Consider the following 19,259-nt stretch of genomic DNA (forward strand, 5'->3'; position numbering starts at 1 on the left):
CCCACATGATGACGTAGGACTCAAGTCCGAATTGTGCGCATGCTTTCATCAGTCATAACTTTTTTTACATAAATACCATAAAATATTTTCAATGATTGATTGATTTTCAATGACTTGGCTGACTAAAGATGAAAGTAGTTGATTCAAAGACACAACATGTCTGCCTTGTAGGGGTATAATATGGACAAATAGTTAATATGTTAAATTTTAGGCTACATTATTCAGAGATAAAACATGTCAAGTTTTAAAGGCTTTCATTATTGTGACAGGGTATGCTTCCAGCTCTTCTAAAGTAACAATAAAGCCGAAATATGAGTCAATGTTGGGTATATAGACACCCAATATGTGGGATTTATATTGCGACTTGGGGGTAGAAGAAGTAGTGATAGCCTTTAAGAGAAATATACTTTCACAGCCAATATCGGTTCATCACATAACAAAAAAACGGGTATTGTGCCCGCAGCAGTAGGAGTACTAGTATTACAGAATTATCAAATAGCCTACAATTAAACAAAGAGATTGAAAATGAGAGTAAAGTTTTTGAAACATTGTATTCGAGCAACATCAATTTATTTGTAAGAAAATATACATAAACAGGACTATAGTATGCTAATAATGCTATAATGATATATAACAACAATCATTTCTCAGAATATCAATTACAATAGCAACAATAATAGCCTTATACAAGTGGATAAATACAAATTGTAATAGACATAATTACTGATAACATATATGTTAGTACATACGAATTATGTTATTAGTCTCTAAAGGTTGGAATACATTAGACAATAGAGGAAATCATTGAGACTCCATTTTTTGAAGAAGAGGAGACAACTGTGTCCTGACTCGGACCGCCTTTAGTCTTAAACTTAATTCCAAACAAACTGCAGAGCTTCATGAGCATCAGGTCCACTATCTCCTCCTCTTCAGACGGCTAGAGAGCAACAGTAAGAGAAGAAGAAAAGCATTCCTACAGAGAGTAATGTAGTTTTCCTTCAGATCCTCTGCTAATCACAGGGATAGACCCCTTAGCTATGAGGCTGATAATAATACCCATTCATTCGAGTGAGAATATTTTAAACGGGCGGATAGTTTAGCTAAAGCTAAAGCAATAGTTTTGGTTTAAGACCTAACAATCAATCCTTAAGAGCAAATTACAAACCTTATGATGGATCTGCTCTTGAGTGAATGCCACCAAGATGACGGATATGAAGAGGTTCAGAACCACGAAAGTCATGAAGACAATGCAGGAGCCAATCAGGAATCCACCAAGCAACGGGTTATAATTCAGAACCTGAGGAAGGGTACAGGATAAATCTAAGTGAATCTAAATCTACTGATATTGAATGAGTTACAGGGAAATCATCTCCAACTGACCTCATCATAGTTGAATATTCCTAGTTGAAGGCTGACCATGGTCAAGGCCGAATCAAGCAGAGTGCGGTATGAGTACATCTTCCATCCGTACAGAAGATTCGACTAAGGAACGGAAGACCAGATGGTACGATAGACTTTTTAGATCCCAGACAGGGAATTCAGGCTTCCCCGCACAATGTCAAGGACACTAATATCAGCTAAAAATCAATCAAAATTCTTCAGAATTCAGAACAGTTTTTTTTAACTTGAAAAACAATGAGCTACAGGGGTTCTTTGTGAAAGATTCACATTTGCCCTTACCGCGATGGAGTAGGCGAGGAACATAATGGTGATGACCACGAGGAAGCCGGAGATATCAGTCCAGGCCCTCTGCAGTGTGGCTGTGATCATGTGCAGTTTAGGGTTGAGTCTCATTAGGTGCCACAGTTTGATCGTAGCCAGCAACACTAGGAAGGCGATCAGGTACCCAAGCACTGCATCGGCTGTGGCAGTCTCGTGGAAACTGGGAAATCTGCACACATTCAATTCAATTTGTGTATGCCTTTATTAATATCATAGCGATCATCCTCAAAGGCCTTCACAGGCCATGTTATACGATATACCCCCCTAAAGCATTCTAAGAGTAAGGAAACCTCCCTTGATCACCAAGAAAGAAACCTTGAGAAGGATCGCAGAAAAGTGATCCCTCCTTGCAGCATTGTGAGTGCAATGGGTTCCCTTATGGGCAGACACATTGGTAGCATAACAAGCAGATAAGTTTGAGGCGCACATCACCGTGTACATAACTGAACTGACAACAGCATGGACATGTCAAGGTAACCACATTAATAAATTACTGCAGAATCATCACCTTTCTTTCATCAAAGGAAAAAAAACCGGTTTGTGAATGACTCACTGGTTTTTGTGTGTCTGGTAGTAAGACATGTCGCGGTTCCCCAGAAGGGTTCTCTTAATGAAGACAGACAAGGCACTCCAGCTGAGCAGAATGATAGCAAGCTCTAACAGATTCCACTTGTTCCTGAAATAAGCCCAACTGTGTTGTTTCATGAGCTTTCCCTGTGAGAAGACAAGCACACAGCCTGTGATTGTGAAACAGAATAGCGTAGCTATCAACTGTTCAAACATAAAAAAACATTTATTCATGTTGGGGGGAGACAGAACCACACACCAAAATTAAGGTTGGGTTCTATTATCTATAGTCTACGGTCCGGATACAATATTTTACCTGAATAACCATGTAATAAAAGATGAAAAGGAAGTAGATGGCTTCAGAAGCCATGACGAAGATGTGAAGACCACCGGCAGATTGGTAGAGACGAATGGTTTGTAGCTCACTCCGGAACTGGAATGCTCCTGGTCGCATTGAAAGTCAATATTGATTAGAATTAAACCTGCACTCGTTGAAGGCACTGCTTCTTCATAGCTTCTTTTTTTTTATAATGCCTAATGTGCTGTCAGTAAGATTTAAGAGCTGGGAATTCAGTGTAATTCGTGGTTGCCCGCGATTGTCGCCCGCTTGAGACCCGCTTCCTGCTGCCCGATGCCTGCTGCCTGCGGTGGTGCCTAAGTGCTGCCCGCTGCCAAGGCAGCGAGGCTCCGGCGGGAGACAATTGCGATCAACAATCATGGGCAACAAACCCTTTCTCCTCCATGTCGTGGTTCAGTCTACTTCAGATTGATTATAATATTATATAGATTTTTTATTGAGATATAGAACTCCAGGATTCCCGCCAGAGCAACCGGAGTGTTCTAGAATATATACAGAACACGGCCTAGGGTGAGCGCATGGTACCATGGCAACAAGCTGCTCAGGGCCACGCCCCAACCCTCCTCCTTGACCCGCCTCTCTCCTCCTCATTTGCATTAAAGCTACAGACACCGAAAAGGCGGGTTTGGGGAAAGCTCAATGTGCAACTGGCTCGTAGTGTCTGTAATTCTGCACCACGGCTGAATTTCGGGAATGTCTTCAAATACTGTGTTAGGGGCCCACTAATAGCTATATTAAAGCATCCATAAAGTAGCATGCCATGGGACCTTTAAGAGACGTAAAGCGCCTCAACAATTTGAAGGACCAGGCAGGTGAGAGTGCTTTATATTAACTTTCACACCATCTTCAACTGAAACGACGGCTGTACAGGGACATCGTATAGCACATAGTGCATGTCGAAGCTATGCACTATTATGCAACTCAAGTGGCTATATACATGTGACTTACCTATGCCAGTGGTCTCTAGCATGAGTGTAACCAGACAGAAGAGGTTGACATTGGCATTGTATACGGTGAACTCTACAAACAGGGCTTGGGTGTACACATCCAGCCAAGTGTTGTCAAATAGATAGCCAAGTGTTCTGAAAGACAACAACATGACAACACGATTGTATAACTGGGTATCTTATGAAAACATATACATTATATCTCCATTATATATTAAATGTGTTGCCGCAACAGTTTAAATCTTAAAATAACTTTACAGCTAGGGTAGGCAGTTGGTTGGTTGTCATAAGTTTATCTTTACATCCCGAAAGCATGGATACTTTCAATCTAGCTACCATCTAGCTACCTCTGCTGGTTTCTCAAAATGGCCTGTCCTAGCTTCAAAATCACTGGTTCAGTTTAAGCATTTTTTTAAATTCCTCAAAGTTCATTTATATTGGCCCTGTCTACATAGTAAAGGTTGCTTTTTAATTTACTATAGTTTACTATAACTTCACGATGGCATGTATACAAAACGGGTTCAAATGTATTCATGTTGTCTCTACAAATGATGCACTGTTCCTATCAGGCTTACCTGGTAGAGTTCTGTATGGATGCCACAAGATCCACCACAAAACCCCCTCCTCTGTACAGCCTCACGCTCCCCCAGAGGGGCAGGGCCTTGAGTCGAGCCTGGGACTGGTACTTCCAGGGGCTGCTGAGGCCCTCCGAGGCATTATCGCTCCCGGAGGGGCCCCAGGACGGACCATAGGAACCCATATCCTCCACATCCCATGAGTATGGGGCATGGCAGTCCGGCACGCCCGATCGCATGGACTTGTCAATCTGGCAAGTGTTGTTCTGCACCCTCACCTGGCGGAGGCGGGCGTTACCCACAAGCTTGGAGTTTCCATCTGTGATGAATCCTGTGATGGATGTAAAACAAAAAACTCAAAGCCGTTACAAACGCTTAGTAAAATGAAATGATAAATAATTTCTGCAACATGTACATAAAAGAAAGAAAGTCGCATACACCTTCATGTCTGCTTAAAGTATATTTTTCATTCAAATCCGAATCTTTCTAGGCCCTATAATAAAAATGGATATGGATCAATCGCAATGATTTACCCGCATGCGATCCGAAAATATTTTTCAGCAAAGAAGTGTTTGCCCAGACGAACACGTCGCCGATGCTCATGGTGTCCGAGATCCCCTGGCTGAAGCTCCGCTGGATGTGCCGGGACAGAAAGTAGGCGTTTGGATCCCTCTGACCGTAGGCCACCAGCAGCAGCATCCACATGAATCCAGCGTAAGCTGCATGATCACACATCGATTGAGTACCTCTTAAGGCAGCATCTCCCTAAGATATTCATTATATCCATCTTCATCCACCCGTCCATCCATCTATCCAGACAGCCATCCGTCCTACCCAAACAAACAAACACGCCCGTCTCTATGTGTGTGTGTTTCCCCTTACCGAGGATCTCCTTAATGAGAGCATAGACTTTCTGCTCCTTGATCATGTTGCTCTTCATCCTCTCTATGTCGGTGGGGGGTGGAGGCTGGTAGAAACTACAGTTGCTGTCCCTCCTGGCTGTGCGAACGGCATCCGGATCATCTGTAAAAGAGAAAAAAGTGGTTCATCCTTTCATCATGGCTGCTCCTAACCCAACACAACAAACCCAGCTGGAGCTTAACGAGGAGAAATGAAATTAATAATAACAGCAGCATTCTGCACATAAAAGGAAATAACAGAAAGGAGACAACAAGCACATCCAATATTTTTGCAAGCCGGATTATATTTTTTCCAAAAAAGAGTAGAATCTGCCCATTATATATAGCTCCCAACGTGTTTATTTCCATCAATAAAAACAAACTCTGGTTTTAACTGAAAACATACCTGAAGTTCTCCGAGTGTCCTCCACCTGAGGTTCCCCGTATTCCTCCTGGTCCACTTTCTTCAGAACCAGAGCAAAAAAGGCAGCAAATCCAAGAACCTTTTGCAGGAAAATATAACATTATATAATACATTATCTACAATATAGCAAAAATCTATATATTCTATAATTTTTCTCTCTCTATATTATTGTATTAATATTTCCATCTAAACTTTTTTATCGATGTATATATATTATTTGCATTTCTGTAGCACCTTCAATGGTTGGGTGATGAACAGACTCTCCACAAAGGACACCACCATGGAGATGAGCCAGCTGATGGAGCGGTCCTTCCCGTAGGTCAGCCCGTACATCATGGTGAAGTAGCCCGACACGCCGCTGGTCGCCACCACCAGGGTCCAGCCAACAAACACGAACCACCAGGGCAGCCCCCCCTGGCAGCACTTCCCCTTGGCGCCGCCGTCCCCGTGCAGGCTCTCCTCCGGGCTGGAGGGACACGGCGGCTGGCTAGAGGAGGGCAGGTGGTACTCCAGCAGACCCTTCATGCCCTGGACCTGTTGCACTGCCCTGCTGTAGCCGCCGGGGTCCGGGAAACGGGACGCTCCCAGCAGGCACAGCTCCTTCTCCACGTGACGTAGCTGCCTGTACAGATACTGGCTGTTGCTGCTCATTTTCTGGACGCCATCCGCGGTTTTCTCAGGGCTCCCACACAGGTTGGTTTCTGTATGGAAAATGAGAGGTAAAAGTAAACTGTTGTGACGCCGGGGCAAAAGCACAGTTTTCAATCAGGAGGGATATGCCTTAATCACAGAGGTGTAATAGTAGGGACGAACAAGTGTATCTCATGATTTTAATTATGGGCACGGGCATGCCTTTCCGACCTGCGGCCACTCAAAGCACTTTACAATTAGTGCCTCACGTTCACCCATTCATACACACATTCAAACATCGACGGCGTTGTCTACCCTGCAAGGTAGCAGCCCACTCGTCGGGAGAAGTAAGGGTAAGGTGTCTTGCTCAGGGACACCTCGATATTTAGCTAAGAGGAGCATGGGATCGAACCAGCGACCTCCCAGAGGCCAGACAACCTGCTCTATCTCCTGAGCCGCTGCCATCCCTCATATTACAATTTGAGGATAAAGGCCCATTCTCTTCCGGTGATTAACATGCCCATATTAATCACTATGAAGGTTTCGTGAGATCTAATTTAAGATGATGAGCTAGTTAGTCCAACCCAATATATACACACATTACAAACTGTCGAATGAAAAGAGAATGATTTGCTGCACAACTATAACAAAGTTTCACCGATATACCCTGAACAATACCTTGTAGATTCACAGCCCCTAAAGTGAGAATCATGGAGGCCTCCTTTTTAGACGCATCAGAATAGAATTCTCCCCCCACTCGATTTTGCTTCCTAATGATGTCCTCCACCAAAGACAGCAGTGTGTTGATGTCCGCTGGCTGACCGCTCCTCAGCTCCAGCGCAGGCAGTGGGCTTTTCATTGCTTTGGAGAGCGACTGAGCGATTCTCTTAATGTCCTGAAATGAAGACAAAAAGAGGGTTAGGGTTAGGGTGGCACATACTGCAAAGCAATACGATTTTTCGAAAACATTGCTCTGCATGACTGATAATCCGGCTTTTGTTTGACTATACCTTCATCACAGTGTCGGGTGAGATGTCCTTGAGCTGCTTCTGCGGGGAGGTTTGCGAGGGGCCCACTCTTCCCCCAGACTTCCCCTGCTTGGAGGCGTCTGTCTGGGCGGTCCTCTGTCGCGGACGAGTGTTTCGGAAGATGCTCACGATGAGGACGTTGATTGGAAACATAATGATTGAACTCTGGAATCCTATCATAACTTGTTGCCATGTGAATTCAATGTGACCTTTGAAGTTGAACAGAGAAAGAAAACATCCAAATGTTCAGCTTTGAGGATGTGGAGTAGTAGTGAGTGAGACGTTATTGTTGTCTAAGCCGATTGACATCAGTAATCCTACCCTCGTGTATGTATTTTCGATATTCTCAGAGCTGTGTGATTCTGTTTACGTGTGCTTGTGAATAGATAGTTACCGAGGTCCATCGTTTGCTCCGATGGATCTGTAGGAATGCCCCAAAACATGATGCTAGTGAGCATGGTGCACAACAGTAGGGAAAAACAGCAGGAGACTCGCTGGACGCGTGTGAACGTGCTGCAGGGTGGTCGGCTAATCACAGAGAACCAAATGTGACCGTCACGGAAATCCTTGGCAGTCTTCATGAAGAACAGATTGCTAGAAGGAACAACAAATAATGACCAATGTGTATTGGATGTAATGGTCACTTAGGATGCATCTTAATGGATCTTATGTGCTTTAGTGTAAACTTAAAAACATGGCTGCTTTCACCTGAATTTCTTCAAGTCCGTTTCTGTTGCCACTGGGAAAACTTTGTCGAGAGTACACTCTCCCATATCTATGGATAGCCATGAGTTACACAAGAAATGCCACTTTTGGCCCGTCTCCAGATCTTGCACCATCACTTTGTTGATATACCTTCAAATAAACAAAAACCCATCCATTCCATATGCCTTCTTAAGAATCTCATTCAAGAATCAAGAATCGTATGTGCTTATTTTTCACTCACATTTTCACTTTCAAAGCCATCACTTATTAAAATGATGTTTAGCATTGTTGTAACAAAGAGCAAAACAAATACCTTCTACTTTTTGCGTGTTAACTCAAGTAGGCTTATGGATTCAACAAAATAACAAAAAAGTTTCTAATTAATATGAACATATATGAAATGATCCCAAAATAAATAGCCAACAGTGACACGGGCGCTCTAAACATTGCTTCAAATAATTGTTTGATCCAAAGGTGATTGCTGCTATGGTAACAGTAACACGGTTCCCCGTTTCAACATTGGTTTGTTGCGTTGGGGCGTCCATACCAAGCAGGGTGTTCCCCCGAGTTATCATGCCAGACCCTGATGCTCTGAAGCTCCCCGATGGAAAAGGGGGTGGTCAACAGGAACATGTCCATGCCCCCCCTCTCAAACACGGGCTTCTCCGAGTCTGTGAGGTGGTGGGGCTCACTCTCTCCCTCCTCACCCTGCAGGGTAACTGCCACCTATAACACACAGATGTTGATATATATATATATATACATAAAATGAATAGATATATCCCATGGGGGGGACCGATTCCATCCAAAGAGTCTTGGACCAGTGGGATGTGATGTGTAACAGGCTTTGTTTTTCCTTCTTTTATGTAAAGAGGGGCTGAGGTGGGCCCACTCACCTGAGAGGATGTGGATGCGCCCCGGCGATGCCCAGTGTTCACAGTTAACATGTAGCGATACTCAGCAAACGGGTCATTGTCATCCAGTACTGTTATCTTCACCTAAATGTTGAGACAAGCACAAGAAGTGTCCCAGAAAAGAAACACCTTTAAAATCTCTCAACGCCATCTATCGTAAGAAAAGTCAATTCAATCCACTTTAATGGATACACAACAAAAAACGTAATAAATCCACTTTTAGTGGGGCTCACCTTAGCTAAATCCTGAATGTCTTTCCTGCGGGCCCAAATAGCTACGAGGAGATACACAACAAAGATGGCCCCCACGAAACACACCACTACAGGATTGGTGGTGAACGTGGCAAAAAGTTCTGCGGTCCGTGACACGTCCACCATGTTAGGCATGACAAAGAAAGAGCTTCCAAACAGGGTCAAATGGTTACAGAGGCACTGGGTGACCAACGATGTGGTGAGCGGACCAACCTGCAAAATAGATGCAATTTAATAGGTCCTCTTTATGGACGTAAGGTAAAAATAAGATGCTATCGTGTAGTTGGTCCTCACCCTGCAGCCATTTTCACTCCAGGCTGATGTACTGTCATTCCAAAACTTGCACTGCGCAGCAATGGAAGAGACAGATACAGTGGCGTTGATGGATGTCACCCCAGCCCCCACAATGGGTTTGACCACGAGGTAGTGCAATCCCACATGTCCTTTTCTTTCTTCTGGCCCCAGCACCCAGATGTATGATTCCTCTGTGTAAGAATAGTGAAATGTGGTTAAATGTAAACATGCACATGTTATATGCAAGCACACACTCACAGACACACGCACTCACACACACAAACACAAACACATATATGCAAATACACTACAGAACATTAGCTTGAAATGTGACTTCATGGTTCTAGGGGAAGTTTCATTTGCCCTTGTGTACCTTCTGGGGAACCCTCTAGGGGCATCTGGATCTGAGCTACATGGTCTTCTTCACTGGGATAGCCGCCGAATCCCAAAAGGAGTTTGAAACTGATGTTTTCAGAAGGCTTAATTCTAAGTACCAGGGTCACTTCTGGAGAGGGCACATCAATCATTAAGGTGCTGAAGTTGCCCAGGTCCAGAAGGGTACTGATCTGCTGTTCTTCCTCCAGTCTGGGCAGGATAATCTGTCAAAACACCAAGGAAACACACACTTATGATGTCCAGGGAATACTGCATGCACATTGGCTCTTCATGTTTGCACACCAGGCAGCTTTTGGTTCTCCCTGGCAATAGGAATATGTCAATAGAATGCTGTAAATACATACTTATAGTATTTTTCAATGTATTTCCTCAAATAAAAATTCTTGGACTGCTCTCCTAACAGCAGTAGCCAGCCGTATTTGCATATAATAGATATATCTTGCGTTATCTTATTGTTATTTTGTTTATTTATTTTGCCAGGATTTACTTCTATGAATTTCTATTATTGCTGCTGTAACAGCGGGATTTTCCTCATGGGATTAACGACTCTCTTTTATCATAGTGCAGTGGTAAAAAGATATACGATTTTATTCAAATGGCTGTTAATATCCAACGGGTGAGTTGGCCTGACCTCTATCTCGTTGGGCAAGTTCTCCACAGGGATAGTTGTGCCATCTAATTTAGTGAGGGAGACCGATCCCACGGTGCCAGTGATGTTGGCTTCTTCGCCAGGATAAGGATTCCTCTCAAAACTCATCATCTATATGCCACCCAAAGAAAAAGCAGCAGAACAAAAACACATGTTATCAATCTCCTCTAGAAAAGGTCTTGTCAAGACAAATGTTGTTGTTAGACGTTGAGAATTACAGAAAACATATCAAGAGAGTGATCGATTGAATCAACATCACTGTCATGATGAATAGAAAGATCAGGACACAGCTGTCATTGGGTAAACAACGTGAGGAACACAAGAACACAAACACTCACTCTAACATCCACAGGCTCCTCTGGAGAGAGCAAACCGACAGGTAGCAAGGGGAAGATAAATTGCGAGGAGCTCTTCTCATTGGAAGCGATACTCTGCATCTGTATATTTTTTGGAGACACTCTAGAGACAGCAAATAGGGGCATTAGAATCCAGATGTCAGAGCTGCAATCAGCAGTGGTTACTCGCCCCACCTTGTTTTGATTGAGGTTTCAAGGTTCTCATGCATTTGATTACTGGCCATTGCTATAGAGCTGAAGGCATGAGAGCCATGAGCCTCATCAAAACAAAATGTAATCAAAATGAAGAGGGGCGAGCAAATATTGCTATTGCAGCTTTAATATAAACAAATATTTATTCTCCATTGCAATTCATACTGGGGTTGGTCACCATCGTGTCTTACCTGTTGACATACAGACTGATGTGACCAGAGCTAATGATGACCGGTCCTTCGTTTATTTCTTTGCCATTTAACAATGCACTCTGGACATTGTTCATTCCCGTGAGAAGAATATCGGAAACGATTTTCTGAGGGAGGAACAAAAAATATATAATTATTTTGTTTTATTGCCTAGTGTATTCTGAGGAGTTATGACAAAATTAAAACAATGTTGTCATACAGGCAAAAACACACTTTCCAGCATACATTTAGGCATTTACATATATCCATTTAGCAGATATTTCTTATCCAAAGCGACAGGTGAGGCTGAGTTATAATGTTATCGTAGGTGGCTGTTCCTATGAGGATGTACTAACATATAATAGGACCATATATAATTGTTGATGTACAGCGAGTTCAACACATTCTCTCATATTAAACTCTACTTGGCCTGCAGTACCGATGACACGGGGTGTCCAATCCGAAATCAAGATCAGATAGCGGTAAAGTATTATAAAGCACAAAACATTTAAAGGGCCTAGAAACCATTATGGGTCACCAATATAGGCATATTTAAATCTGAGTTTTGGCCAGCAATATAAATTTAAGCATCTCAAAGAAGGAGAGTTAGTGTACTTACATTTGGTGAAACATTCAAAATATTGCTGACTGCTTCAACTATTGGTGTGGCCGCTTCCAAAACCTCCTCTTCATCACCATCTTGTGGATAAACGTTAATAGAGAGGAGGGACGAACTGAGGTCTGCCAAAAGAGAACTGGCCTCTACCTGTTAAACAAGACAGGTACGATTAGGCCTATGGTCATTTCTACTTTTGAAACCAAATATAATTGGTTGGAGCGTTCTAAAATCAAACGTCAAGGTATGGCATACATTTTGGCCTGTGTAATTTTCATTTGGCAACAATAAATGTCCCATCAACAAACCACAACAAACAAACAACAAACCTTCTACTGCACACCAATGTGTACCTGGGCTGAAGGACTGAGCTCATCAGATATTTTGGTGAGGCCTGCCACTGCTTTGGCTGTCACATACACTTCCTGGGAGCTGTTGCTGGGAGAATCCAACAGCACAGATGTCATTGTGCTCAGCATCTGCTCCCTTAGCTGCAGGAGAGGGAACAGGCTTCATTTAAATGTCTACTGTAAATATACATATACAAAAATATACACTGCACAATTAAAGTTGCTGTCGCAAAATTTGACTATTGCAAAGAGAGAGAGTGAGTGAGAGAGCGCAAAAAAGGAGCAGAAGAGAATAAGATTGTAAAAGCAAGCAATCCATGCACACACCTGCGATTGAAAGGCAAGATGGATTCCCAGAACCAATCAGGGAAGAAAGAACCTGATTGGTCAGTTATTAGCAGGGAGCAGTCAACCTGAATAGCCAACCTATTAACATAGAGTAACTCTACCTTTAGTCTTGCACCCTTCTGATCGTCAGTGGCGTCCGCATTGAGCATGTCAGAGATAGAGGAGAACATTTGGCCAAGGACTGCGCCTGTCAGAAGACCCTGCGCCTCCAGCTGAGCTATATTACCCGCGACGGCAGCCTGCAGAGAGTCCACCGAAGAGGCGGTATCACTCTTCCGTACCTTGCAGAATAACAAAGAACCAGACCAGTTTTCAAGACGTAAGCCCGTGTATTTTACATCCAAAGAAAGAAGGTCCACTCATTCTTCCAAGATGCATGCATTGTGACAGAAGACAAACCTGAGTGGTGATTGTCATGTCGTTGTCCTTATCTCCATTTTTCACAGTCACCACCATTGTCAAACTGTAGTTATTGTTCTTATCTCCGAGGGGTAGGGAGACAGACTTCAGTTCATCTGAGTCGCTGCATCTGAGTTGTTGCCCTAAAACCAGGACAGCCTTAATCACTGACAACTCCCAAGTTCAATGAATACTCACTACCATTCAATTACAATCAGGCTATTCACTTGGATGGACATTTTTGGATTATTTGGCAGGTGCCCTTCTCCACATCTTTAATATGTGCAAATGCAGAATTGGCATCCATCCCTGAACCGTCAAGATAAATCAAGAACAAAAGCAACAAAAACCCAGCTCACCTTGCTTTGTTTTCAGGCAATAAAGACAATTGTTTGCAGTGCAGGGGAAACTGGTTTTGCAGGAGATGTCGAACGTATCGAGCACGGTCCCTGACAGTGGGGATATGACACAGGAAGGGCTGGGGTCGGGGGCTGCTACGCTGGTAATTTGTGAGGTGGTGGTTGAAGGGGCCGCCGTCGGCGCAACACTCAGTATTGGGAAAGTATACATGGCAAAGCCTGGGTCCGTCTTACCTTAAAACCAGAACACATTTTCAAGTGAACTTGGGATTCTTGTTTTTTGTTCTATTGAGACATACTTTGTTTCAAATCCTATCAAGTTACTTTTAAAACGTGAAAGTATGCAGAAAAAAACAATAAAGTTATGTTTCTTGATCATTGAATATTGCTGTTAATTAAGTGTAGTAGGACATGATTTTACATACCATAGGCAATAACAGTGATGTTGCGGAATGCGTCCTTTGCCTCGTTCAAACGTTGGCTATGCACTGTGTAGCTAGTGTTACCATCCTGTGTCTCTATCAATGGCCTCCTTGATGCTCTGGTATAGCAGTCTTGGAGCTCACCCTGATAGAGAAATTCACATATTGACCAATCCTGAAAGGTACTCTACATTACAGTTTGTTCCTGGTTAAACCTGTGTGTGTTCTCCTTATACCGTTGGGGCCTTTGGGTCCTCAATGTTCCACACAACCTCTGGGCAGGTTCCTACACAAGTCAGACTGAGCTCTACAGGCTTGTCCACATCTATGGATGCACAATCGGGACAACTGCAAAAAACAAATATGCATATATAGTTTAGCATGTGTATATTGATATATTTATGTGTGTATATATACAGTATAATGCATGTTCATATGTTGTACATAATGAATTGTGTCAATGGGTTGTAGTTTACCTAATAGTAACATCTGTGAATTCCTTTGGTGTAACAGTGATGCACTTGGATGCAGAGGTAACAACACAGTTTCTAAACCATGTCTTCCTCTTCACAGTGAAAGTGTATTTTAACATCTCAAATGGATTGGGAAGGCAGTGCTTTCTGATAATACGACGTTTGAAACGTGTGACATCTTTGCATCTGCAATTTCCATCTGTATGAATCAGAATAAATGAAACAATTGAAAAAAAAACCAGTGAAGATATTCCATCAATCAGAAGACAGTGTTGTACTACTTACCACAACTCCACTTAAATGCCATTCCTTGTTTGGATAGCAGTGCATCTGCTCCAGTGCCTGTGAGTCGGACACTCTGAGCATGGTCCACTGCAGGATCCGGAGTAGCACTGATCTCTAGCTGATACTAACAATTAAAAACTAAGTCGGTATCAACAGGCACTACTTTATATTTCAACAGCAAATTGCTTGAAACTACACAAATATGTCATGCTGTGAATACATATAACTGTAAGAGCTGCTTCAATGAGACAAAAGGACACGTTTAAGTGTGGTAAAAGAATGGTGAACATACGGTGCCTCTGTCGTCATCCGCCGAGCAATCAGAATTATTCCTGCACGCTTTGATCAAGCTGCGAAGGTCCACGTCAACTTCCGCAGCAGAAAACAAATTCGTGGCTTTTATAGTCACTTCTCTAAGTGCTAGATCACCAAAAACAAAGAGGCATATCCTATTATATACACTGGCAATTGTACAACGATGGTTGTGGTTTATTTGTTGTATTTCATTGATCCTTTTTTTGGTGTGTTTAGGTTTGGAGTACCTCTGATTGGGTCTGAGAAATGATAATCTTGTAAACTAGCATTCAGCATCTCCCTGGTTTCCGTCCGGTTATCCCAGGGTGAGGCGAGGGAGAAGAGGAGCTCTGCAGGGGCCCCCCTCTCCAGGGAAACACTGAGGGCCAGGTCTGAGGTGTCCAGTGGACACGCGTCTTCCTCGGCCACGGCCGAGGCCTTGAGCCCGTCCACGGGCTCCACCAGACACAGACGCAGCTCTGTGGACACCCCCGCGGGCGTCACTGCGTTAGAAGCGTGCAGAGTGACGTCATGGCAACCGGGCCCGAGCTGCTCGGTCACCTCTGCACTCACTGTGATGTTGTGTCCCATCGCCCCTTCAACCGAGGAGAAATTTGCCACCACTGTCCCCCGACTCTGGATCTCCAAATTCACATTTGTGCCTGTATGGAAACAATGATAATAATAAGTAATTGCATCACTAGGATGCCTACTGTATTAGGTTATCTGTAAAAGTGGATAACCTTGATGTTAGCTTACCGGCTTCTAACACGACGTGGAGTTGAAGCGTCGTCCCGTAGAGAGCTTGGCATGCAGTACCTTCTGTGGACAGGTTTTGGCTGTAGCAGGTGATGACACCAAACTCACCAACGGACTCCTGAATGGTGATGACTCGCTGAGCAGTGACATGCCAGTCGCTGGTGGTACACTCCACCCCCACTGTGAAAACCCCCGGCTTGCTGTATTTGTGCATAACACTACTGTCCACTCTGGAAGAGAACCAAATAATGAATACAATAAGGATATTTTGTATTGATAATAATGCTAATATAAATATAATACATATGTAATAATACATAACATATTGACATTTTTTTCCCAATTAACGATTAAAATGCAAAGTTCTGCTCACTCTTCAGGAGTGTAGGAGTCAATGTTGTGTCCATCTCCTGCATTTAGGGTGCAAGTCAGATTCCCCTCGAATGGATGAAGGAGCCACTTCACCGTGATATTGACGTTGTCGGAGACAGCAGCCAGCTTGCTCATTAACAAGTTGAGGCCTGCCAAAATACATACATATTTTTCTATCAATCATTACATCTGAAATTTGTTTTCAAACCAAAACCCAGCATTATAGTTATATATTTACACAAGTGTATGATAAAATATATGACCATAAAAACCATAGACCGAATCATACCATCTTTGCAATGGTATTCCACCGACAAATAACTTCCCAGTTCAGGACAGGGTTCCCCGAAAGTCCCTACGTCTGCTATAGCCTGGCAAGCCTGTAGTCCATGACAATGACCTGGAAGGACAAAACCAATTTCCTCAGCTGCACTGTGCAATCCAAGCTCTTTTCTCACTGTGGTAGAATAGTACACATATCGTTAGTCTCGTAGCATAATGGCCTAAATTCTATTCTGGCCAATGGTGATATCAAACCTCACTCTACTCCCCCATGTTACTGATTCACGTTGCCTAATCACTTTCTGCCTGAGTCACCTATTTAACTTAAGCAATTTTGACAGTAAAAATAAGATGAACATTAAAATATGACTATGATGCTATGAGGCTAACGATATTAAATACACAATGTATATTCTACTTCATGAATGTCATTAGATATGATGTATAGTCTTGGCAGCAGTCTAGTCATCTTTTTTGTTTTTTATGTTTTAACTTACTATTAAGAGTGGCCCCTATAAATGGAGGAGAGCTTTCTGAAATGCATACACAAAAGAGACAATTTTCCCCACAATGCCCATATCCATGTCCCTCATCAGGAATAACTTGCCCGGCCTTTCAGTGCAATGGTTGTGTACACAATCGTTCTTATGCTCAGAACAATTGATATATAGAGGCATTGTTTGTGTGGTTTAACAGCTCTTAGTGAAACAGCTGCCTTCCATTTGATTATGCTTGTATATCCATTTCTTTGATAGCTAATTATCCTGAGCCCATTTTTTTTTTACCCATTGTATGCTTCCACCTAGGAGTATATAATACTGACTCACTCTCCATTTACACATAACTGTCATAATAGCTAAATAAACATATGATGTATCAATAAGAAATATTACCTTTCACTGGATCCACAACGTCTATCCAGCTACAATCCTCTTTGGAAGATGCAGGCGACAAGGTTTCTTTAGATTTGCAGTAGTGAATTGTCTTACGGCCATAGAAGCTGTCGTCTATCTCTATTACCTGACCTGAGCCACATTGCAAAGTGGCGTTTAGTCCATCACACGCAATAGATCTCCCAGAATCTGGGGAAACACAGGAAATTGTCAACACATTACAGGGCTCTACAAATCGTTTGACCTTGTCTATTCTTTACATATAAATAATACATATTTGATGCGTACCAAACTGGCAGATGAAGTTTAGATCCTGGCTGCAGTTAACTTTGGCTTCCCACTGGAATCCTGAGTTTCGTAGGACATGTCCGCAGGCCGAGTCTGCATGAGGGTCTGTCACCCAGTTGTTATAGCTGATGTCGGAGCCATCAAGCCAGGAGAGAGAGCCTGAAGAAGGAAATCAGCGGAGGACAACAGCAATGGATCAATTAATGAGTAACTGATTAATTATTAAAATGTTGCTGATACTTGATTGATCCAAGTCAGGAAATGCAGGTCCTGTTTTGAACCAATTTAATGACGAAAATATTAGAAGTTAGCACCTGCCTTTCACATCTTCCCCATGGGGGTCATTGAGGAACGGGTCCTTAAAGGCTATCTCGGTTACAAGTGACATGGTTAAAAGATGGTTACGACGTGTCTTTTGTGAGGGGGACAAAAGGAACACTCACAAATCAGGCGTTGTTGTTGCCAAAGCCATTTGGAACGTCTGCTAAATTAGCACAGGCTCTCCTGTCATGCATGCTGCTAGAGGGAGATAGGCAAATGTGTATGCCTTCCAACAATGGGCAGTAAACAGACATCGTAATAGTAGTGCAGACAGCCATGCTGCATTGAGAGATAGGCACTGAAAAATTATTCTGTTCATTATCTATCACCGAATGATGATTATTTTTTACTTAAAAATATTGTCTCCTGCTGATCTTCACAAATACAAAATCTTGTAGTAATTGTCTGCCTCCCAACGGCAGATAGCATTTTGACACTTTCCCAACTGTTTCCTTGTTCTGAAATCTGTCATACCTTAGTATTCTTTACCTATTGATGATTTTACCAAATTTTCCCTCAGGCATGAATCAAGTACCAATATATCTATGATACAATTACGCGGTGCAGCAAAACTCCATGCATAATTGTTTATCTAATGGCCACTTACTTTCATTGCCGGCAGTAGAGTCGAGTGTGAGGTTTGGCGCTGCGGGTGCGAGTCCAAGCCACCAGTCCTTTCCGGGGTCCAAGTGCTTCTGAAGGAACTGCTGTGTTTCATCGTTGAGGATGAAGGCCAAGTGCCCTCCACCTCGTTCACACCAACTCTCAGCGTTCAGAAAGGGACGCTGCAGAGCCACCAGTTCATAACAGGAGCCGTCAAAGGCCTCCTGGGAATCTGGGCAAGATATGTCTGTCAGATCCTGAGCGTAGGAGACAGCGTTAAGTGAGAAACTCATCAGGAGCATCACAGAGAACACAGCATCAGCCATCTCTGTCGTTAGACCTTGCATCTGTTACTTTGGGTCCACTGACTCACCGAGGGGCTTTAAAGGGCACTGACGTCACATTTCTGGGACACACAATCCGTCTTTTCAGATAACTGCTTGACAGCCCTCCCCCTGTCAGCCTGGCATTGTGTGGGGCTGTTCAAATGCTTGAACACAAAGCCTGGGCTTTGAACGAATAGGTACAAACCACTGTCAACAGCATTAGGCAGCTTGATTTAGCACTTCACAACTGGTCGGAGAGATAGCAGAAGCTATTCTTCTTTTTCAAATGTCCACTAATTGATGTGTTTACCTGGATAGGAAATGTAATTTTATAGTCAATGTTTTGTATACATCTTTGTTATTTGAGTCGTTTAGGAGCAAAGATGAAGATCTATTTTGAACATGATGGGCACAAGAAAGGGACAGCAGGACAGCTCCACAGTTGTTCTATCTTAGCATGGGTCTCAAACTCAACTTACCTGGGGGCCGCTGGAGGTAGAGTCTGGGTCAGGCTGGGCCGCATCAAGTATTCCACAAAAAAAAGTAGCACAACTGACCAAATCTAAGTTAATGATCGGGCTATAATTAGATCACGTTGGCTATGTAATCGCTGACAACAGGGGACATTTCATAGCGGTTGGTGGAAACCGGGACATTTTAGCGTCCTTTGGCTTTTGTTGGGACTCAGGACATGCAACTCAAAATTGGGACTGTCCCGGCAAAACCGGGACATCTGGTCACCCTATCACAAGTGATAAAAAAGCGTGGCAAGCC

At 43.1% G+C, this 19,259-nt stretch overlaps 1 protein-coding gene across 2 annotated transcripts; it reads right to left on the reverse strand.

The window, feature by feature from the left end:
* Nucleotides 1-560: 560 nt before the first annotated feature.
* Nucleotides 561-18,728, reverse strand: LOC115559117 (polycystic kidney disease protein 1-like 2). Of its 2 annotated transcripts, XM_030377797.1 has the most exons (41): nt 18,164-18,519; nt 17,236-17,394; nt 16,948-17,136; nt 16,062-16,172; nt 15,774-15,921; nt 15,401-15,630; nt 14,890-15,303; nt 14,640-14,767; nt 14,348-14,471; nt 14,066-14,261; nt 13,826-13,937; nt 13,593-13,734; nt 13,168-13,401; nt 12,809-12,951; nt 12,511-12,690; nt 12,065-12,202; nt 11,715-11,861; nt 11,099-11,223; nt 10,698-10,818; nt 10,342-10,470; nt 9,688-9,913; nt 9,315-9,505; nt 9,003-9,233; nt 8,752-8,853; nt 8,403-8,581; nt 7,859-8,005; nt 7,545-7,744; nt 7,133-7,359; nt 6,801-7,017; nt 5,727-6,193; nt 5,475-5,571; nt 5,052-5,192; nt 4,703-4,888; nt 4,170-4,500; nt 3,596-3,729; nt 2,606-2,733; nt 2,276-2,436; nt 1,681-1,891; nt 1,381-1,482; nt 1,166-1,297; nt 561-937 (listed from the first exon to the last, which is right to left on the reverse strand). In XM_030377797.1, exons 1-41 carry the CDS (start codon nt 18,504-18,506, stop codon nt 785-787), a joined length of 7,476 nt encoding a protein of 2,491 aa, XP_030233657.1. In that variant the 5' UTR covers nt 18,507-18,519; the 3' UTR covers nt 561-784. The 2 variants fall into 2 exon arrangements, 1 of the variants encoding a protein (XP_030233657.1); XR_003979425.1 differs by lacking the exons at nt 561-937; nt 2,276-2,436; nt 2,606-2,733 and having other exon boundaries at nt 18,164-18,728.
* Nucleotides 18,729-19,259: the final 531 nt, after the last annotated feature.

The sequence above is a fragment of the Gadus morhua genome, chromosome 14, assembly GCF_902167405.1.
Source record: "Gadus morhua chromosome 14, gadMor3.0, whole genome shotgun sequence".
Classification (NCBI taxonomy): Eukaryota; Metazoa; Chordata; class Actinopteri; order Gadiformes; family Gadidae; genus Gadus; species Gadus morhua.